Source organism: Macaca thibetana, chromosome 2 (assembly GCF_024542745.1).
Source record: "Macaca thibetana thibetana isolate TM-01 chromosome 2, ASM2454274v1, whole genome shotgun sequence".
Classification (NCBI taxonomy): Eukaryota; Metazoa; Chordata; class Mammalia; order Primates; family Cercopithecidae; genus Macaca; species Macaca thibetana.
In genome coordinates, this window is record NC_065579.1 from 103,562,448 (window position 1) to 103,584,836 (window position 22,389).

Sequence of the window (22,389 nt, forward strand, 5' to 3'; positions counted from 1 at the left end):
CAGCTACTTGGAAGGCTGAGATAGGAGGATCACTTGAGCCCAGGAGTTTGAGGTTACAGTGAGCTATGATTGTGCCACTGTACCTCCCCTCTGAGTGACAGACCAAGACCCTGTCTCTTAAAAATGAAAAATCAGGGACCAGGAGTGGTGGCTTACGCCTGTAATCCCAGCACTTTGGGAGGCCGAGGCGGGTGGATCATGAGGTCAGAAGATCGAGACCATCCTGGCTAACACAGTGACACCCTGTCTCTACTAAAAATACAAAAAAAAAAAAAAAAATTAGCCAGGCGTGGTGGCAGGTGCCTGTAGTCCCAGCTACCCAGGAGGCTGAGGCAGGAGAATGGCAAGAACCCGGGAGGGGGAGGAGGAGTTTGCAGTGGGCCGAGATCGCGCTGCTGCACTCCATCCTGGGCAACAGAGCAAGGGAGACTCCATCTCAAAAGAAAGAAGGAAAGAAACCCCGTCTCTACTAAAAATACAAAAAAATTAGCCAGGCGCGGTGGTGGGCGCCTGTAGTCCCAGCCACACGGGAGGCTGAGGCAGGAGAATGGCCTGAACCCAGGAGGCGGAGCTTGCAGTGAGTGGAGATTGCACCACCGCACTCCAGCCTGGGCAACAGAGCGAGACTCCGTCTCAAAAAAAACAAAAAATAAAAATAAAAAAAAAGAAAGAAAATCAGGGCGCCCACCTGTAATCCCAGCACTTTGGGAGGTTGAAGCGGGTGGATCACGAGGTCAGGAGTTCGAGACTAGCCTGGCCAATATGGTGACACCCCACCTCTACTAAAAATACAAAAATTAGGCCGGGTGCGGTGGCTCACACCTGTAATCCCAGCACTTTGGGAGGCCGAGGCAGGCAGATCACGAGATCAGGAGATCGAGACCATCTTGGTTAACACGGTGAAACCCCGTCTCTACTAAAAATACAAAAAAATTAGCCGGGCATGGTGGCGGGTGCCTGTAGTCCCAGCTACTCAGGAGGCTGAGGCAGGAGAATGGCATGAACCCGGGAGGCGGAGCTTGCAGTGAGCCAAGATTGCACCACTGCACTCCAGCCTGGGCGACAGAGCGAGACTCCGTCTCAAAAAACATAAATAAATAAATACAAAAATTAGCTGGGCATGGTGGCACGTACCTGTAGTCCCAGCTATTCTGGAGGCTGAGGCAGAAGGATCACTTGAACCCGGGAGTTAAATGTTGCAGTGAGCCGAGATCATGCCACTGCACTCAGGCCTGGGTGACAGAGTGAGACTCTGTCTCAAAAAAAAAAAAAAAAAAAAAAAAAAAACATGAAAATCAGATACCATCTTTTTAGTTCCTAAGGCTCTCACAAGATGATTTTGAATAAACATAACCCATTCAAACTGGTTTTTCCCTTTCCTGTATTATATGAAGGGGAAAATCCTCATGGGTTGGATAGTTTCCAGAATTTGCCCATTTCCAAGCCAGTACAGTAAATAACATTGGGGCCGCTGAGTGGACCACTGTAGAAAGCAATGGTTCTTGTTTCTTATTTTTTACATTATTTTCAGGGATGTGTGTCCCATCAAAATCTCATTATGGAGGAGTTGAATTTTCCTGGGACACCTATGGCAGGGCTGCCAGACACCAGCCTAAACTGCTCTCACTCTCATTTCCAGACCAAGGGCCTCCTGTGGCCTGTAGGGAGCCACGGGCAATCACAGCAACCCTCTCTGAGGCCAAGGAAGTTAAGGTATGAGCTGTACCTGAGGCTGCCCTGGCCTCTCCTCTCCCTTCAGTCCTCACTGGGTGTCTTCTCACTCTGCCTTCTGCCAGCTCCACTGCTTTCCCTGCTGGGTTTCATTGCTTGTGCCAGGAAGATATGGAAGGAGCCCAGCCACACAAAGGGTTGGTTCTTTCTAACCCTTCCCAGACTGACTATAGGCCAGAGGGGTCTGTATCTAGACATCTTTTATTACTCTAAGTTGAACAGTTTAATGATTAGTCATTTTAATTTAGAGTTGAGATTCCATAAGTATTTGTGGCCTTTTTGAGAACTGTGTCCAACTTTGAAATGCGAAAGCAGGACCCTTTGTTCTTTGATCCTGCTACGAGTTAAGAAATTCTGTATTTCTTCAGAAGTATTTCATTTTGTGTAATGAAGTCAAGGGTCAGAGTGACTCAGTGTTCCATGAGGTAAGTGTCTTTGTAGAATGAAGAGTAAACTTATCTCCTAATAAGACTGGGTTAATTAAAATTACACTTCCTGTCTCTGGGGATCATCAGAAAAAGATACCGTTTCTTAATTTATTCCTAAGGTTTAAAAAAAAAAATTAGGCCGGGTGCAGTGACTCACGCCTGTAATCCCAGCACTTTGGGAGGCCGAGGTGGGCGGATCACGAGGTCAGGAGATCAAGACCATCCTGGCTAACACGGGGAAACCCCATCTGTACTAAAAATACAAAAAACTAGCCGGGCATGGTGGCGGGTGCCTGTAGTCCCAGCTACTCGGGAGGCTGGGGCGGGAGAATGGCATGAACCCAGGAGGGGGAGGTTGCAGTGAGCTGAGATCACACCACTGCACTCCAGCCTAGGCGACAGAGGGAGACTCCGTCTCAAAAAAAAAAAAAAAAAAAAATTAACTACTATGTTCCTGCCAGGTTTGGCAAGGGTGTCACGGCCCAAGCATCCAAGCATGTCCCTAGGAAATCAATATCTTTGGCTCTTTAGATGTTCCTGGAACTGTATGTGGCTACCCAGGGGCAGATGTGGTGGGAAGCCTATGGTCCTGGGGCCTAAAAAGCCACACAGGGCTGGGCGCGGTGCCTCATGCCTGTAATCTCAGCACTTTGGGAGGCTGAGGCAGGTGAATCACGAGGTCAGGAGTTCGAGACCAGCCTAGCCAACATGGTGAAACCCCATCTCTACTAAAAATACAAAAAATTAGCTGGGCATGGTGGCAGGTGCTGTAATCCCAGGTACTTGGGAGACTGGGACAGGAAAATCGCTTGAACCCGGGAGGCAGAAGTTGCAGTGAGCCGGGATCACACCACTGCATTACAGCCTAGGCGATAGTGCGAGACTGTCTCAAAAAAACAAAACAAACAAAAAGCCACCAGGGGCCGGGTGCAGTGGCTCACGCCTGTAATCCCAGCACTTTGGGAGGCCGAGGCGGGCGGATCACAAGGTCAGGAGATCGAGACCACGGTGAAACCCCGTCTCTACTAAAAATACAAAAAATTAGCCGGGCGCGGTGGCGGGCGCCTGTAGTCCCAGCTACTCAGGAGGCTGAGGCAGGAGAATGGCGTAAACCCAGGAGGCGGAGCTTGCAGTGAGCCGAGATCGCGCCACTGCACTCCAGCCTGGGCGACAGAGCGAGACTCCATCTCAAAAAACAAAACAAAAAAAAAACAAAAAACAAACAAACAAAAAGCCACCAGGGGCTTCTCCCTCTGATACAACTCCAGCTACAGCCCAAGGATGGAAATGAAGCTGATTGCAGTACCTAATTTTCTTGACATTCACAAGTTATCTATCTATCTATCTATCTATCTATCTATCTATCTATCTATCTATCTATCTATGTATTATTTGAGATGGTGTTTCGCTCTTGTGGCCCAGACTGGAGTGCAATGGTGCAACCTCAGCTCACTGCAATCTCCGCCTCCCGGGTTCAAGCGACTCTCCTGCCTCAGCCACCAGAGTAGCTGGGATTACAGCGCCCGCCACCACACCAGCTAATTTTTGTACTTTTAATAGAGATGGGGCTTCACTATGTTGGCCAGGCTGGTCTTGAATTCCTGACCTCAGGTGATCTGCTCACCTCGATTTCCAAAATGCTGGGATTATAGGCATGAGCCATCGTGCTCAGCCAATTTCTCCTTTTCATGTTTTGCCTCAGAAGCTCCAAAGGGCTCCTGTCAAGGTGCTTTCTCTCCCAGATCAGTTCCCAGCAACTCCTCTCACCCAAAGTGCCCAGAAAACAGCCTGTCTGCTCTCAAAAAAGATAGTTGCAGCCTGGCACGATGGTTCATACCTGTAATCCCAGCATTTAGGAGGCAGAAGAGGGAGAATCTCTTTAGTCCAAGAGTTTGGGACCAGCCTCAGCAACACAGTGAGACTCTGCCTCTTTTTTCTTTTTTTTTTTTTTTGAGACAGAGTTTCACGCTTGTTGTCCAGGCTGGAGTGCAATGGTGCAATCTCGGCTCACTACAACCTCTGCCTCCCAGGTTCAAATGATTCTCTTGCCTCAGCCTCCTGAGTAGCTGGGATTACAGGCGCCTGTCACCACACCCAGCTAATTGTGGTATTTTTAGTAGAGATGGGGTTTCATCACGTTGGCCAGGCTGGTCTCGAACTCCTGATCTCATGATCTGCCCGCCTTGGCCTCCCAAAGTGCTGGGACTACAGGCGTGAGCCACCATGCCAGGCCTGACTCTGCCTCTATTTTAAAAAATGATAGTTGCTTCCTAGAAGTTAGTTTTGACTTTTTTTTTTTTTTTTTTTTTTTTTTGAGACAGAGTCTCACTTTGTCACCCAGGCTGGAGTGTAGTGGTGCGCTCTCAGCTCACTGCAGCCTCGACCTCCTGGACTCAAGCCATTTTCTTAGCCTCCAGAGTAGCTGGGATTATAGGCACCCATCACCACAACCCAGCTAACTTTTGCATTTTTAGTAAAGGCAGGGTTTTGCCCTATGGGCCACACTGGTCTCAAACTAAACTGACCTCCAGTGATCTGCTTGCCTCAGCCTTACAAAGTGCTGGGATTACAGGCGTGAGCCATTGGGCCTGGCCACACCCGGCTAATTTTTATATTTTTTGTAGGGATGGAGTTTCACCATGTTGCCCAGGCTGGTCTTGAACCCCTGGGTTCAAGTGATCGGTCCTACTCAGCCTCTCAAAGTGCTGGGATTACAGGCATGAGCCGAGTTTATGCCAGGCCTGACGCCAAAACTCTTTGTCAAATCAGGCATTTTCCAGACAGTCTAGAACACAGAGTCCTTCCCCACTACGGCTGGGATCCATTGTCAAATAGATTTCCTGAGTAAATCTTTGTTCCCTCTAGATATTTAGTTGGAACCTAAAATATTAATGTTCTCCCACACATTCCAAGAAGAATGCAAATAATATGAGCCTCAGATTGTTTCTGGATGACAGAGCCTTTTTCTTTTTCTTTTTTTTTTTTCTGAGACAGAGCCTTGCTCGTCGCCCAGGCTGGAGTGCAATGGCGCAATCTCAGCTCACCGCAACCTCTGCCTCCTGGGTTCAAGAAATTTTCTGCCTCAGCCTCCCAAGTAGCTGGGATTATAGGTGCCTGTCACCATGCCCGGTTAATTTTGTTTTTAGTAGAGATGGAGTTTCACCTTCTTGGCCAGGCTGGTCTTGAACGCCTGACCTCACGATCCACCCGCCTCGGCCTCCCAAAGTGCTGGGATTACAGGTGTGAGCCACTGCACCCAGCCTTTAATTTTTTTTTTTTTTTTTTTTTTGAGATGGAGTCTCGCTCTGTCACCCAGGCTAGAGTGCAGTGGCCTGATCTTGGCTCACTGCAAGCTCCGCCTCCTGGGTTCACTTCATTCTCCTGCCTCAGCCTCCCGAGTAGCTGGGACTACAGGCGCCCACCATCTCGCCTGGCTAGTTTTTTTGTATTTTTTAGTAGAGACGGGGTTTCACCGTGTTAGCCAGGATGGTCTCAATCTCCTGACCTCATGATCCACCCATCTCGGCCTCCCAAAGTGCTGGGATTGACAGCGCCGCTGGTGTAGTGGTATCATGCAAGATTCCCAAAGTGCTGGGATTACAGGCTTGAGCCACCACGCCTGGCCTAATTTTTTTTTTTTTTTTTTTTTTTTTTTTGAGACGGAGTCTTGCTCTGTGCCCCAGGCTGGAGTGCAGTGGCGCGATCTCGGCTCACTGCAAGCTCCGCCTCCCGGGTTCACGCCATTCTCCTGCCTCAGCCTCCCGAGTAGCTGGGACTACAGGCGCCCGCCACCTCGCCCGGCTAATTTTCTTGTATTTTTAGTAGAGACGGGGTTTCACCGTGTTAGCCAGGATGGTCTCGATCTCCTGACCTCGTGATCCGCCCGTCTCGGCCTCCCAAAGTGCTGGGATTACAGGCTTGAGCCACCGCGCCCGGCCCCTAATTTTTTTTTATAAAAAACTTTTTAAAAAGGGCCGGGCGCGGTGGCTCATGCCTGTAATCCCAGCACTTTGGGAGGTTGAGGTGGGCAGATTGCCTGAGGTCGAGAGTTTGAGACCAGCCTGACCAACATGGAGAAACCCCATCTCTACTAAGAATACAAAAAATTAGCCAGGTGTGGTGGTAGCTGCCTGTAATCCCAGCTACTCGGGAGGCTGAGGCAGGAGAATCACTTGAATCTGGGAGGTGGAATTTGTAGTGAGCAGAGATCGCACTATTGCACTCTAGCCTGAGCAACAAGAGCAAAACTCCGTCTCAAAAAAAAAAAAAAAAAAATTAAATATAGGCTGGGCATGGTTGCTCACACCTGTAATCCCAGTATTTTGGGAGGCCAAGGCAGGTGGATCGCTTGAGGTCAGGAGTTCCAAACCAGCCTGGCCAACATGGCAAAACTTCATCTCTACAAAAAATAAAAAATTAGCCGAGTGTGGTGGCAGGAGCCTGTAATCACAGCTACTTGGGAGGCTGAGGCAGGAAAATCCCTTCAACCTGGGAAGCGGAGGTTGCAGTGAGCCGACATCACACCACTGCACTTCAGCCTGGGTGAAAGAGTGAGACCCTGCCACACACACACGCACACAAAATTTAAAAATAGAGATGGTGTCTCCCTGTTTCCCAGACTGATCTCAAACTGCTGGGCTCAAGTGATCCTCCCGCTTTGGGCTCCCAAAGTACTGGGATTATAGGCTTAAGCCACTGCACCTGGCCCAGAGCCTGTTCAATAATCATCTATAATCAGGTGTATTGGCTTCCCAAGGCCTCCCACAGTTTGCATAACACATTGGTCTTTGCTACCACATTAAAACATCTTGTGGCTCAATCAGAAGTACCACTCTGAAGCTGGGCACAGTGGCCCATGCCTATAGTACTAGCACTTTGGGACGCCGAGTGAGACTCCATCTCAAAAAAAAAAAAAAAAAGTACCATTCTGGGCTGGGCACAGTGGCTCACGCCTGTAATCCCAGCACTTTGGGAAGCCAAGGAGGGCAGATCACTTGATATCAGGAGTTCAAAACCAGCCTGGCCAACATGGTGAAACCCCATCTCTACTAAAAATACAAAAATTAACCGGGCATAGTAACGGGCGCCTGTAATCCCAGCTACTTGGGAGGCTCAGGCAGGAGAACTGGTTGAACCCAGGAGACAGAGGTTGCAGTGAGCCAAGATCTTGCCACTGCACTCTAGCCTGGGCGCGACAAAGTCTCTTTTTTTTTTTGAGACGGAATCTTGCTCTGTTGCCCAGGCTGGAGTGCAGTGGCGTGATCTCTGCCTCCTGGGTTCACGCCATTCTCCTGTGGTGAGCCCCTGGTCTAGCCATTTCAGGGGGGAGATTGGCCTGAGCTAGGCCCCTTTTACAAATCTCCATTGACCTTTGAACATTGACAACTCACAGTTTCACCAGTTGGCAGAATGGTGTTACTCTATCACTGCATTCCTGAGTGAAAAGGTGAGGGATATAGGCCCCCAGGTTGTCTGTCTCCTTCCTTCTGGTCTCCGGATGCTGTTGGAATCATCTCTGGGATTGAAAGAGATGGTGGTGGGGTGGGCCCAGGAGAATGCTAAGGAGTCAGGGCAGGTGTGCCAGGAGTTAGATCCCCTATCCTAAGAGTGAGGGGCACAGCAGGCAGATGGGTAAGGGGAACCCTGAGTCCTAGAGATGAGAAGGTACATCCCAGTGCCAATTGTGGTGGCCTGAGCCTCACAGAGGCAGAGGTGTGCTAATGTAAGTGCTCCCAGAGCTCAACTGGCAAGAGTTCACAATCTAGAACCCAATCCATGTGACTACACAGGCAGTGATGCCTGTGAGTGTGGGGAACACAGGAATCGGAATGAACTGAGGGCCGGGTCATCATTTCCAGTCTGCAGCCAGCCCTTTTTAATGTCCTCTTTGAAAGAACTGCTGGCTGGACGCAGTGGCTCACGCCTGTAATCCCAGCACTTTGGAAGGCTGAGGCAGGCGGATCACAAGGTCAGGAGTTCAAGACCAGCCTGACCAACATGGTGAAACCCCATCTCTACTAAAAACACAGAAATTAGCCAAGAGTGGTGGCGCACACCTGTAATCCCAGCTACTCAGGAGGCTGAGGCAGAAGAATCCCTTGAACCTGGGAGGCGGAGGTTGCATTGATCCAAGATCACGCCACTGCACTCCAGCCTGGGCGACAGACCAAGACTCTGTCTCAGAAAAAAAAAAAAAGAATTGCTGCTTTTCTCCCAGGCCTCGGCTGTGACTCTGTGCTCCCTGCTGGAACTTCACTCTGCCATTCACTTATCTCTCTCCTTATTCCTGCCCTTTCTTCTCAGCCTTCCCCTCCAGCTCTTAAATCTCTCCTTCTAGAAGCTTCTAAAGACCAGCTCCTCCCTTAAGTATTGTTACGAAGTTTATCATCAGTTGGCTTACAACCCTGGTTTCTAGTGGCTTTGGCATTAACACTGGTGGGATGCAGCCATACATCCTGGAAACCCTTTTGTCATAGGGTTGGATGGGTCCAGCTTCTCATATGCCTTGTGCTATGACTTGAATTTGCAGTTTGCAACTAGCAAGTTCCAAAGCTATTTATTTTTGAAGCTGTCTTGTTTCTATTTTGATTCTGGTAATCCAAATTGCAGTTTGGTGTTTCCATGGAAACAATTCAGTGATTGTTTGGCTTGCCAAGATGAACTGTGGGGGAGAGAACTGAATGATGTAAAACATTTAAAGTTTCTCAGTCACGAACAAGGTCAACTATCAAGTCTGCCTGAGAAAGATTTGGTCCTAGCTCCTTACAAACCTGAGGAAGTTTTATTAAAATTCTGGGCACCTGTTCTCCCTCCAACTAAATCCCTGGAGAACAGCTCCCCAAACCCTGTTCTGAGCAAATAAGCATGTATCTGCCCACTGTATAGATTCAGATGACGAAGGCGGGAAGTTCTTCTTGGGCACTTCAGGGTGCCAGAGATGCAGAGACAGATCGTGTCACCAGGGAAATGAGGAGGTCTATGTGCCCACTCACTGCCAATCTGGGACTGCCATGGAGAGGCTCAGGGCTCACCTGCTTGACTGTACAGCTGCATTTCTACAGTGAGGAAAAGTTCCACATTCAAGGATTCCAGGACGAATTGCCTGTTTGGCAAATCTGAATTTTTACATAAAGGCTTTGCTTAAGCAAAGACATACCTGTCTCTCTGGCCAGGGAGAGTCTGTATTCTCCCTCATTCCCCATCCTCACCCTGTGCTGGGCCCTCATTCCCATCTCTACTCCAGGTAGGTAAAAATAAATAAACTTCAAAGTCTTCTAGAGTTAGGGATAGACAGATCCCCATTTTTAAAATTTTTTTTGAGACAAGAGTCTCACTCTGTCACCCAGGCTGGAGTGCAGTGGCACGATCTCAGCTCATTGCAATGTCTGCCTCCTGGGTTCAAGCGATTCTCCTGCCTCAGCCTCCCAAGTAGCTGGGACTACAGGCATGTGCCACAAGGCCGGCTAATTTTTGTATTTTTAGTAGAGACAGGGTTTCACCATGTTGGCCAGGCTGGTCTCAAACTCCTGACCTCAGGTGATCCACCCACCTCAGCCTCCCAAAGTGCTGGGATTACAGGCGTGAACCACCCTGCCCGGCTAGATCCCCATTTAATGCAGCCACGCCTGCAAAGCCCCACCTGAGAGGGGCCAGGCCCTGACCAGTAGTAAACCAGTGAACTAACTAAGCTCCTGAGACCTAGAGAATCCAGCTCCTGAGGATCTAGCTCCCCCAGAAAAGGACTGCCCTTGTGTCAGGGTCCTGCCAAGCCCTCCTGTTGTGGCCCCTAGACTCCACTTCAGAAACTGAAAGTTGGGTCTGGACAGGTACTTTGTGAAGGATGTCCATGGCTAGTTGACTAGAGATGAGGATTTTAAAACTAACTGCTTTTGTCTTTAAAGAAGTGATTGATACATATCCACTGCAGATAAATTAGAAAATACAGATGACAAAAAAAGACTATACCCTCACTCCCAAAAGTTTTTTTTGCACATGAGCTCATACACATTTTCACAAACTTGAGATCAACTGCACTTGATCCAAAGTGCAATTACATGCATTTTAAGTTTGGGGATAACTTTAGATTTACAGAAAAGATACTTCATATATATCCTTCACTCAGCCTCTCTAATGTTAACATGTTACATAACTCTGATACATTTGTCAAAACTGAGAAACTGACATCAATACATTAAACACTAGTTTTTATTCAAGTTTTATCAGTTTTTCCAATAATGTTCTCTTTCTGTTCCAGGATGCACTCCAGGATTCCATGTTGCATTTAGCCATTCTGTCTTCTTGGTCTTTAGTAGTCTGTTGATAGTTTTTGAGTCTTTCTTTATTTTTCATGACCTCAACAGTTTTTGTGTTTTTTTTTGTTTTTTTTTTTTTGAGGTGGAGTCTCACTTGTTGCCCAGGCTGGAGTGCAGTGATGCGATCTTGGCTCACTGCAACCTCCACCTCCTGGGTTCAAGCAATTCTCCTGCCTCAGCCTCCTGTGTAGCTATGACTAAAGGCACATGCCATGACGCCTGGCTAATTTTTGTACTTTTAGCAGAGATGGGGTTTCGCCATGTTGGCCAGGCCGATCTCGAACTCGTGACCTCAAGTGATCTGCCCACCTCAACCTCCCAAAGTGTTGGGGATTATAGGCATGAGCCACTGCACCTGGCCATCTCGACAGTCTTGAGTTCTGGCCAGGTATCCTGTAGAATGTCCCCCACATCTGGATTTGTCTAATATTTGTCTCATGATCATATACTGGGAATTTTGGTTTTTGGTAGGAATACCAGGGAAGTGATGTACCCCTCTCATGACATATATATGACATCACTTGGTTAGGTGTCTGCCAGGCTTTCCCCCTATAAATTTGTGACTTTTCCCTTTTCCCACTTTAATCGTGGGAAGAATCATTAAGTCTAGTTCACCTTCAAAGGGTGGTAATGAGGTGGGAATATGGGGGTAAGGACAGGAATTAAGCTCCACCTCATCTATAGAAGAGTGTCCACAACCACATGTATTATTTGGAAGGCACTGTTTTGAGACCTGTTTTTCTGAGTATCAAGTAACCTGACATCTCTCCATCTAGACAGGCTATTCTTCACCTGAGCAGGGGCAGTCGAGCATGCTGTGAGCACTTCTCATTTGCTTCCATTCTTCTTGCTCAGGGAGAAGAAATTGGCCTCTGACTCCACAGGCTGTGAATGCTTATCGAGTGTGTTACCTCCTGCAAGGACTGAGTGGTAGGCGGCCTGGAAGGAGCCTCTAGTTAGTCTTAACCTCTACTCCTGCCCCAGGCAGGGCAGTGACAGTGACCACAACTGGTTGGGAACCAGGGCACGCCCACTGGGGAGGCACATGCAATCAAGTGGCCAGGGTCTAACCATACTATAGTTCTTGGGGCGCCAGCAGGTGCAAGGCCAACCTCTGCTTATGAGTGGGTGTGTAGCCTCCACCTTCGAGCCCAGAGGAATCACTAGACCTGTGGTAAGGGGTGTTGCTGGCTATGCAGCCGGCCCTATGCCAGAGTCACTGGCCTGAAGGACAGTCTGTTCAGCAATCACTCAGCTATTAGGCCTTTCTCCCCAACTCTTTGGTTTGTTCAGGCTTTAGCACTTATAAACAGCCCTGGCTGGTCCAAAGGTAGTGAGTTATCTCAATTGACTACTGACAGTTATGGATCTAACTCCTTGTTCCACTCTTTCCCCCCTTCTTATACTATACTTCACTTGGTCTTTAAAAACAATCAAAGCAAAAAACAGCCTTTCGTCAGCTCTGCCTCACCCCCATATTCCTTCCTTCTTATTAGCTCAGGAGGTGGGCACTTCCCTGAGATTCAGTTTCTTTTCTTCCCCGTTTTTTTCTTTTGAGAGAGGGTCTCACTCTGTCACCTATGCTGGAGTGCAGTGGCGTGATCTCAGCTCACTGCAACCTCCGCCTCTTGGCCTCAAGTGATCCTTTCACCTCAGCCCCCACCCAAGTAGATGGAAATACAGGCATGAACCACCACGTCCAGCTAAATTATTATTTTTTTTGAGACGGAGTCTTGCTCTGTCACCCAGGATGGAGTGCAGCGTTGCCATCTAGGCTTATTGCAACCTCTGCCTCTGGGTTCAAGCAGTTCTCCTGCCTCAGCCTCCCAAGTAGCTGGGACTACAGGTGCACACCACCACTCCTGGCTTATTTTTGCATTTTTAGTGGAGATGGGGTGTCCCCATGTTGGCCAGGCTGGTCTCAAAACTCCTGACCTCAAGTGATCCACTCGCCTTGGCCTCCCCAAGTGCTGGGATTACAGGTGTGAGCCACTGTGCCTGGCCACTCCTGCACTTTTTTAGGGGTCCATGGAAAAGAACACCAAGAGACACAGCAGAGGCCCACAACCCACACCTACCATGGGTACTGGGTATATTGAACATCGATCAAAAAAACACATTAGAGATGTCAAGGAAAGTTAAAAAAAAAAAAAAAAATCAGTAATAGGAAACATTTCAAAGCAATGGAATTCAAGAAAACTGGTCTCACAGCTTAAAAAGGGACATAACTGGGATTTTAAAAGGGTCTGGTAATTCAGGTTCTGCCAATCTTTTGAGAAATGTGGCCCCTGACGGCCACTGTGGCTGCTTCTGCTCAGGCTGAAGGGCAGCTTCCTGCTGTAAGGAATCAAAGCTTAGATCAACTGTCCTTACTCAATTTGGTATTTCAAAGAGGTCATCACATTGTAGTCCTCTTCCAAGTCCAGAACAGTCTCAATGATATTATGATCATCAAAAGCCCGTTTGAGGCTGCCAGGGTCAGCATCTGAGGCCTTCTGAGGGCTCTTGTCCACGAGCAGGGCCCAGGCTTCCTCTTTGAAGGGTGAATCTTGGCAATGACCACACACGTGGTTCAATTCGTTTTCAAATTCTATTTTTCCAGCCAATTCTTCAATAGTTCGGATGCTTGTATGGTCTTAAAAATAAGAACATTCAGCTTTACAATTCCAGTGGAAGGTTTCTGAAGACATTTCAGGTGCAAGTTAAAAACCATGAATGGGTTGTCATTCGTCAGGGATTATGCAAAAGCAGGCATTCCTGCCCCAGGACAGGCAGGCTGCCAGACTGCCAAATTAAGGTGGGTTTGGTACCTTCCTTTCAGGCCCAAGCTTTTACTCCAACTACATGCCAGTCCCCCAGAAAGGTGTAAGTGTGAGGGTATAGAAATGTACATGCTTGTCTGTCCTGGCTCTCAGGGATGACAAGACATAATGTGAAAAAAAAAAACAAGGGCTTTAGGGTAATCAAAATGCTGCCCAGCCAGGAGCAGTGGTGTGTACCTGCAATCCCAGCAACTTGAGAGGCTGAGGTAGAAGAATCACTTGTGCCCAGGAGTTTGAGACCAGCCTGGGCAACAGAGTGAGACCGTCTCAAAAAAAGGCTCCCTGATGTTGGTGAAGGCCAAGGGAGATGGTGGGTAGAGGCAGTAATGACTTCAGTTTACCTCCTGGAGCTACTGGAGGAGACTCACAGGCTGACAGGGGTTTTACTTTGTGGCCCAGGGTGAGTACCTACCCTCACCAGGCCTCCCTTTCCTCCCTCATAACCTGGAGACCCTTCAGAAACAACAGCTTCAGGTAGCACCCAAGGTTATACATCCCTTTACTAGGAGCTGTAGTATGAGTTTTTTAAAAACAGGGCACATTGGCATGGTGTGCCTGTAAACTCAGCACTTTGGGAGGCTGAGTCAGGAGTATCACTTGAGACCAGGAGTTCAAGACCGGCCTGGGTAACAAAGCAAGACCTCGTCTCTATAAAAAATACTACTACTACTACTACTAATAAAAAGACAAGACAAAAAATAGAGCACATGTAGTTCACATACAAGACACAGAGATTTGTATGTAGAAAAAAAGTCTGACAGGATGTATGCTATACTGTATTAACAGTGGTTTTCTCTGGGTGGTAGAATTATAGGAAAGCTTTTGACCTCTAATTGTTCTCCTAATCTTTTTTTTTCTTTTTTTTTGAGACAGAGTCTCGTTCTGTCACCCAGGCTGGAGGGCAGTGGTGTGATCTCGGCTCACTGCAACCTCTGCCCTCTGTCTCCTGGGTTGAAACAATTCTCATGCCTCAGCCATCCAAGTGGCTGGGATTACAGGCGTGCACCACCACACCTGGCTAATTTTTTGTGTTTTTAGTAGAGAAGGGGTTTCGCCATGTTGCCCAGGCTGGTCTCGAACTCCTGACCTCAAGTGATCTGCCCGCCTCTGCCTCCCAAAGTGCTAGGATTAAAGGTGTGAGCCACTGTGCCCAGCCCTTCTCCTAACCTTTAATTACCGACCCCAGCTAAACTATTCTCTCCTTTTTGCCTATGTCCTGTTTCCTAAAAATCTAAGCTCAATCACCATGTACTAGTGGCCACCATCCCTTGCCTTCAGGGACTCAATGTATCTAGACATTTATGACATGACCTGATTGATGTATCACCTCACAAGATAATCAATTGTATGAGGGAAGGAACAGGGTTTGTTAACATTCAGTTCTGTACTCAATGCAGAGTCTGAGCAAAACAAATCTACCAAATAAAAAGATAAGAGTGTTTTGGCCAGGCGTTATGGCTCTTGCCTATAATCCCAGCACTGGGAGGCTACAGTAAGTGGATCACCTGAGCCTAGGAGTTCGAGACCAGCCTGGACGACATAGCAAAACTCTAATACAAAAATTAGCCAATCATGGTGGCGTGCACCTGTAGTACTACTATAGTACTACGGCTACTTGGGAGGCTGAGCTGGGAAGATCACCTGAGCCCAGGGAGGTTGAGGCTGCAGTGAACTGTGATTGTGCCACGCGCTCCAGCTTGAGTAATATAATGAGACTCTATCTCTCCCTGCAAAAAGTGGTGGTGGTGTTTTTTTTTGAGATGGGATCTCATACAGTTGCCCAGGCTGTAGTACAGTAGCTTGAACTCCCGGGCTCAAGTGATCCTTCCACCTCAGCCTCCCTAGTAGCTGGGATTACAGGCACACACCACTGTGACCAGCTAATTAAAAAAAAATTTAAGAGACAGATCTTGGTATGGTACTCAAACTAGAAGAGAGTGTTTCTTTTTTTTTTCTTTTTGAGACAGAGTCTCACTCTGTCCCCCAGGTTGGAGTGCAGTGGTGCGATCTCGGTTCACTGCAACCTCTGCCTCCCAGGTTCAAGCAATTCTCCTGCCTCGGCCTCCCGAGTAGCTGGGATTACAAGTGTGCACCACCACGCCCAGCTAATTTTTTTTTTTTTTTTTTTGAGACTGAGTCTCGCTCTGTTGCCCAGGCTGGAGTGCAGTGGCACGATCTCGGCTCACTGCAAGCTCCTCCTCCTGGTTTCACGCCATTCTCCTGCCTCAGCCTCCCAAGTAGCTGGGACTACAGGAGCCCGCCACCATGCCCGGCTAATATTTTATATTTTTTAGTAGAGATGGGGTTTCACCATGTTAGCCAGGATGGTCTCAATCTCCTGACCTCGTGATCCGCCTGCCTTGGCCTCCCAAAATGCTGGGGTTACAGGTGTGAGCCATCGGGCCCAGCCAATTTTTGTATTTTTAATAGAGACGGGGTTTCATCATATTGGTCAGGCTGGTCTTGAACTCCTGACCTCGTGATTTGCCCGCCTCGGCCTCCCAAAGTGCTGGGATTACAGGCATGAGCCACTGTGCCCGGCCGAGAGTGTTTCTTAAATCTGAGATACTTGCTGACTCAGACCCATGTGAAGGACCTATCTTCCCAAGGACAGGATGGACTGGCCCACTGTACTCACCGATCATTTCAAGCAGATCCTTTGTGACCTCTTGGCTAGAATTGTTGAGTGCCATGTTTGAGTCAGCCTTCAAATCTCTCTCCATATCTTTCCTGCAGCCCCCAGGTTGGGGGGAAGAAAAGGTGGGGAATTATATTCTCTTTCAAGAAAATATTGAAGGGAAACTCAGTTTTAGATAATCTCAAAGACAAAAACTTACTGGTGATCTTGTCATTTATGCTTTGATTAGAGGACAATTGGAAACTGCTACGTCAGTGGAGAAACTGACTAACAGCTTTACCATAATAACTCACATGACTGTATTACAGACTCACATGACTGTATCAGACTGTATTAATTTTTTTTCTTTTTTAGAGACAGGGTTTAGCCATGTTGCCCAGGCTGGTCTCGAACTCCTGGGCACAGACGATCCACTTACCTCGGTCTCCCAAAGTGCTGGGAATACAGGCATGAGCCACCTCACCCAGCCTGCATTTGTTTGTTTCATTTATTTATTTATTTTTATTATTTTATTTTATTTTTTTGAGACGAAGTCTCACTCTTGTCCCCCAAGCTGGAGTGCAATGGCGCAATCACAGCTCACTGCAACCTCTGCCTCCCGGGTTCAAGCAATTCTTATGCCTCAGTCTCTGGAGTAGCTGGGATTACAGGCGGCCACCACCACGCCCAGCTAATTTTTCTATTTTTAGTAGAAACGGGTTTCACCATGTTGGCCAGGCTGGTCTCAAACTCCTGACCTCAGGTGAGCCATCCGCCTCAGCCTCCCAAAGTGCTGGGATTCAGGCGTGAGCCACTATGCCCAGCATTTTTTTTTTTTTTTTTTTTTTGAGATGGAGTCTTGCTGTTACCCAGGCTGGGGTGCCGTGGCAAGATCTCAGCTCACTGCAATCTCTGCCTCCTGGGTTCAAGCAATTCTCCTGCCTCGGCCTCCCGAGTAGCTGGGATTATAGATGCGCGCCACCACGTTCGGCTACTGTTTGTGTTTTTAGTAGAGACAGGGTTTCACCAGACCTCAAGCGAGCCACCCACCTCAGCCTCCCAGTGCTGAGATTACAGGCGTGCCACCACACCCAATAAGGCCTGCACTGCTTATGAGTACCAATTTATTTGTGGAGTTGAAAGGAAAAAAATTTTTTGTGGAGCTGAATGAATTAAATGGCCTCTTTATTCCCTTCCTATGAAGCAGCCAAGATGGCAGAACTTTGAAGCTTCATCTCTTATGTTCATCCCTTCTCCAAGTCAAGCTGTCTGGTACCAGGCAATTTCAAGTTACTTGAGAGAAGAAAAAGTCTAGAGGAGACCTGGTGATGGTCCAAAAAACTCTGGGGTAAGAGTGGGGAGCAGAGGCAAAGATAAGCCAGGAAGTAGGGCCCAGACTTCAATTCAGCCTCTCCCTAATGTGGGCAAAGGAGGGTATCAAAGGCCCCAGTGTCCAGATTCAAACACAGAAGTTAAGATGGAATTAAGACTTTTGTTTCTGCAACTTAAAAAATAAGGTTATTTTAAACACCAGGTTATTTTACATCCACTACCCCTTTGGGTACTGCAAAGTGGTTTCCATGACTGGTTTGACATCAACGATTGACAACTAGCCCCTCAACTGGAACACATACACAAAATATAACTGTTTCCTAGGCCAGATTCTGAAGAATGTCTATGAACTCCCCAAATGCAGTCACAGAGTTGCCAAGAGGAGGTAAGAGCACTGTCATGAACTAAATCTAGGATCTTCAACAATTTTTTCAAAAACAAGAATCCTCTTAATTGTAGCTGTTAAGCTATCAAAATTAGAATCACCTTAAATTTTCTTTTCTCCAGTTTTCCCCCTCTCCTGCAGTTCTCCAAGACTCTCTTTCAGATGCCAAAATGGAGGAATGCATCAATACATTTTCCTTGCTGGTCAGAGGTTTTCTCTCGGGGCACAGAGCATGTGGTTTTGCATTTACCGGGGCATGGTTTGTTGCAAAGGCAGGGTTCTCATTCTCAGGAGCACATGGGACAGCAGCAAAAGGAACAGCAGAGGAGCAGGCTGCCAGAGGATGTCTTCTGCAGAGGAGTCTGTGCACGGGCAGCGAGGAGGAGAGTGGCGCAGCGCTCAGTTCCAGCCTCCGCTGGCCTGCGCACTCCTGGGAATAACTAACTCCTTCAAAGGCCCGGTCAATGGCTGCAGTCAGTTCCTTTCTGCATCTTCTTAGTTTTTCAGACATTTCTCCTAAAAGCGACCATGTCTTTATGTAATGCATTGGAAATGCACAGGGCAACACAATAATGTTACAAATAAGGCTGCAAACTACCCCTGAACGGCCACGATTTCCCGGAGCTTGGCCCTGGCTACAGCAGGACCCAAAACCCTCGGGCTTTCCTCCTGGAGTAGGCGGTTCTCGGCTATCGCGGAGGAACCCGCGATCTGCCAGAAGCCCCAAGGACGCCCCGCCCCACTTCCCACAGCTTCCTGGCCCGCCCAGCTACTGCCTCTCGCCCCACCTCGGCTCCCAGGCCGCCCGGCCGTACCCCGCACCCCGCCCTCCGACAGGTCGCAGCCACGTCCTTGTCTTCACCCGCAGCGCAGTGACGCCTACCCAGCCAACGGTCATCGCATGCGCGCGCCCCGCGCAGGCCCCAGACCCCCACGGATTAGGTTAAAGGTCAAACAAAAAAGCCCAGACCCGTACGTCCGGTTCCTTAAGGCCTTGTGGCCCCACACGCAGCAGCTGGCCCCTCGGTGGGAGTGGGGACGGGTCTTTCGACCGGGGTCCCGGTAAGAGTCTTGGCAGGGATGAGGAAAGAACCTGTTCTAGAAAGCATCTGGGTAACACCAAAATGTATTACTACCCTAAATCGTCATGAACTGGAGCCCTTTCCAGGCTGACAACTCCCACAAAGATTTCTGTTCTCAAGCCAACATGGAAACAACTGGATGGGACACAGCACCAGGCAGTTTTATGTACTGACTTCCTTTAAGTGTTACCTAATAAAAAGTGTGTTATCTAATAAAAGTTCCACGCAGCATTTGACCGTCTTAATTCATCTAGGGTAGCAGGGGATGTAACATAACTGCTGGGTTCCACAGGAGGTTGAAAGGCCAGGATCCCCAACACTAAATATCTTCATTTCCTTAGCGGGGAGAAAGCTGGAAATTACAAGATGACTCAACGGAGAAATGGGCTTCAGTGGGTAACTTTCAAAAAATTATAAACCCGTATCAGTGCACATAGCAAGGGAAAGGGGAGTTTACTTGAGGCTTGGGTTACTGTGAGCAGACTACTTGGGGTGACTAGTATCAGCATCAGAACCAGAAATCCAGGCGCTCAGGGCAGCCCTGCAGGTGGGGTGGGTCTCCAGGCTGCTCCATACTCAGCGCCTGTGTTTCTCTCCATTCTTTGGGATCCATCAGACATACTCCATTGTGTACCCCCATCCCACCCCCTTTTCAGCTTCACAGGTTTCACAGAAATTTCTCACCACCTGTTTAAAAATAAAAATAATTCAGCCTCTTGACATAGCTTCTTCTAGGTAAACGGTCTTTTTTTTTTTTTTTTTTTTCCCCCTTCTGCTCATAAAAGAAGGGTATTTCCTTGTCTGGTTTTTGGACAGAACACTAGCAGTCTGCAGAGTGTCAAAGATGTTCTCCTGGGGGATTACGCTGGTGCTGCAGGGTGGCAGGATCGTGGAGTCAGCATCAGTTGGTGTCCATGCTGCAAGCCTCATCATCCCCCATGCCCTGCTGACAGCTGCTTGGTCGTGTCCCTCCATCAGAGGAACCAGAACTGCTGAGTGAAGGCGTCTTATAAAATTCATCATCTCGACGCTGGTAAAATAGCACATAAGCTGCTTTAGTCTAAAATACAAGAGGGGGAAAGGCCATTCAGTGGTTGGAAAAAGCACCCATTTTCCCCAGCTTTTCTCTAGTTGTCCAAAACTCTCAAAGATCTGCCATATCCACACAGAGGAGACCCTTCCAGCTCTGCCAGGGAGCAGGGAATGGAAGGAGCCCTGTGCAGAGAACTCTGAAGTGAGCTGAGCATCTCATTTATGAAGGTCCCTGAAGGAATGCCAGCCAGCTCTGTCACACCTAGCTCCCACTGTCACATCAGGATGATGAAATAACCAACTAGCCTGACAGAGGCTCTTCCCAGCTTTAATCCATAAAGACATGAGGAAGAACCACATATCATGGCCTACTCACCACTATCTGATCCTCAGAGGCCAGGGACACGTTGCTATCATCAAAGTAATACCATTTCCCATTCAGTTTGTTCTTCGCATATGCAGTGTCTGCCAAGTTAACAAAGAAAATACTCTAGCGGTCTCCAGAGAATTAATCTGGCTAGCTTATTAGGCATGCACTAAATAAACACAAAAATCCCCAAAACAAAACCCCTGAAATTAAAAATAGTTTACAGTGTGTCTTAACAACCAAAAAACAACTCACTTTCTTTTCTAATCTGTTCCTTCTCAAAAAGGATGAAAAGGCTAAAAATGGAGCTGTCAGGGACCAAGGTTTTAAACTATAATTTTGGGAAACTAATCCAAAAAATAGAGCTATTCAGTGCCAATCTTCAGGATGGCTATGTGCAATAATCTAAAACCAGGGAACCTGTAAAAGGAGCTGAAACTTCGAAGATTTAAGCAAAACAATAGCTCTCACAAGGACATGTCAAGTCAATATCCCCCAGTGCGTCTAGGCAGGTGGCTACTAACATCAACAGAATGCTTAGTGCCTCTGGAGCCTGCAGAATAATCCCAGTTAGGGGAACATTGGGTGTTTGGGTTTGCAGAGCTGGGATGTGAACAATATACCTTAGTCTCTTGTCTCAAAAAAAAAAAAAAAAAAAAAGAAAGAAAAAGAAAAATTTATCTTTCAAACTAGGAGTCCAGAGTCTGTGGTTGGATAACAGTTTCCCACAATGATTTAAGCATTTCTCACAGACAATGCTCCCTGTCTCGATTTTAGACTATTCCCAAGCAGGATGTGTTTATTACAGCAATCCCAGCCCAGTTCCTGCTCCACCCAGACTCTCAGAAACCTCAGAATCCAATGGAGATCTGATTTCCAGTGTCATCTTACTGTGTGGCTTTAGGTAAGGGGTTCAACACTGCAGCCTCAGTTCCTCACTATAGCATTGACTGCACAAAGTGGTGGTGAGGATCATGGGAAAGGGCAACAGAGAAGGTGTTCACGGCCAGTTCACACAGTCTGTGCTTGACACAATAGCAGCAATGGTGGCTTTGAATCTTGAAGTTCCAACTGTAGGCCCAATGTGTACCCTCACACAACCAGCCTAACCTCATGGATGAGAAAACTGAGGATGAGAAACTTGCCCAAATGGTATGTTTGTGTGCAAAAATTAGCAAATAAAAATGAACACAGGCTGGTCACGGTGACTCACACCTGTAATCCCAACACTTTGGGAGGCCAAGGCAGGGTGGATCACTTGAGCCCAGGAGTTCAAGACCAGCCTGAGCAACATGGCAAAACCCCATCTCTACTAAAAATACAAAAAATTAGCCAGGCATGGTGGCGGGCACCTGTAGTCCCAGTGACCTAGGAGGCTGAGGCAAGAGAATGGTATGAACCCAGAAGGAGGAGCTTGCAGTGAGCCAAGATCGTGCCACTGCATTCCAGCCTGGGCAACAGAGCGAGACTCAGTCTCAAAAAAAAAAAAAGCAAACCTTACAGAAATTTTGCAAAAAAGTAAAGCGAAGAGGAAAAAAGTAAAATTTACATTTTGGTGTCAATCCTTCCAGGCTCACACCCCTCAGCCCATCAGTTTCTTTGCTTGTTCGTTACCACAGTTGTGATAATACCTTTTGTAAGGATATAATGTTGTGTAGTTGTTTTCATTTAACATACCATCAGCATTTCCCCAGGTTAGTATTAATTTAATTTTTATTTTCTTTTTATCTTTTTTTTTTTTGAGATGGAGTTTTTCTTGTTGCCCAGGCTGGAGTGCAATGGCATGATCTCGGCTCATCACAACCTCTGCCTCCTGGGTTCAAGTGATTCTCCTGCCTCAGCCTCCCGAGTAGCTGGGATTACAGGCATGCGCCACCACGCCCAGCTAATTTTGTATTTTTAGTAGAGACCAGGTTTCTCCATGTTGGTCAGGTTGGTCTTGAACTCCTGACCTCAGGTGATCCACCTGCCTGACCTCCCAAAGTGCTGGGATTACAGGCGTTGAGCCACCGCGCCCGGCCTACTTCTTATCTTTTTAAGATAGGTCTTGCTCTGTTGCTCAGACTGGAGTGCAGTGGCACAATCATGGCTCACTGCAGCCTCAACCTTCCAGGTTCAATGGATCCACCAGCCTCAGTCTCCCAAGTAGATGGCACTACAGGGGTGCCATCACATCTAACTAATTTTTTTGTTGTTTTTTAGAGAGAGGATCTTGCATTGTTGGCCAGGCTGGTCTTGAACTCTTGGTCCCAAGTGATTCTCCCGCCTTGGCCTCCCAAAG

General features: G+C 47.8%; 4 protein-coding genes across 5 annotated transcripts in view; 1 reads left to right on the plus strand and 3 right to left on the minus strand.

The window, feature by feature from the left end:
- Positions 1–22,389, plus strand: part of TCTA (T cell leukemia translocation altered) — a 405,836-nt gene that overhangs the window by 242,359 nt on the left and 141,088 nt on the right. The window lies entirely within an intron of this gene.
- The window catches only part of CCDC71 (coiled-coil domain containing 71), a 224,062-nt gene that overhangs the window by 99,225 nt on the left and 102,448 nt on the right, over positions 1–22,389 (minus strand). The window lies entirely within an intron of this gene.
- C2H3orf62 (chromosome 2 C3orf62 homolog) lies at positions 10,132–18,410 on the minus strand. The gene is made up of 3 exons (XM_050780985.1): positions 17,729–18,410; positions 15,932–16,023; positions 10,132–13,106 (listed from the first exon to the last, which is right to left on the minus strand). Exons 1-3 carry the CDS (start codon positions 18,172–18,174, stop codon positions 12,841–12,843), a joined length of 804 nt encoding a protein of 267 aa, XP_050636942.1. The 5' UTR covers positions 18,175–18,410; the 3' UTR covers positions 10,132–12,840.
- Positions 19,478–22,389, minus strand: part of USP4 (ubiquitin specific peptidase 4) — a 68,228-nt gene continuing 65,316 nt past the window's right edge. For both annotated transcript variants that reach the window (XM_050780752.1, XM_050780753.1), the window contains 2 exons: positions 20,118–20,206; positions 19,478–19,769 (listed from right to left, as the gene is read on the minus strand). In XM_050780752.1, coding sequence (XP_050636709.1) covers positions 19,611–19,769; positions 20,118–20,206 — 248 coding nt within the window. In that variant the 3' untranslated portion in view covers positions 19,478–19,610. The remainder of the gene's footprint in view (positions 19,770–20,117; positions 20,207–22,389) is intronic.

Excerpts from the sequence above, each read along its gene's own strand:
- C2H3orf62 (XM_050780985.1), bottom strand. The coding sequence starts at position 18,174 with ATGCATTACATAAAGACATGGTCGCTTTTAGGAGAAATGTCTGAAAAA. Across the intron at positions 16,024-17,728 it reads TGGAGAAAAGAAAATTTAAG|GAAAGATATGGAGAGAGATT; the intron begins GTGATTCTAATT and ends TGGGGGCTGCAG. Across the intron at positions 13,107-15,931 it reads GGATCTGCTTGAAATGATCG|ACCATACAAGCATCCGAACT; the intron begins GTGAGTACAGTG and ends CTTATTTTTAAG.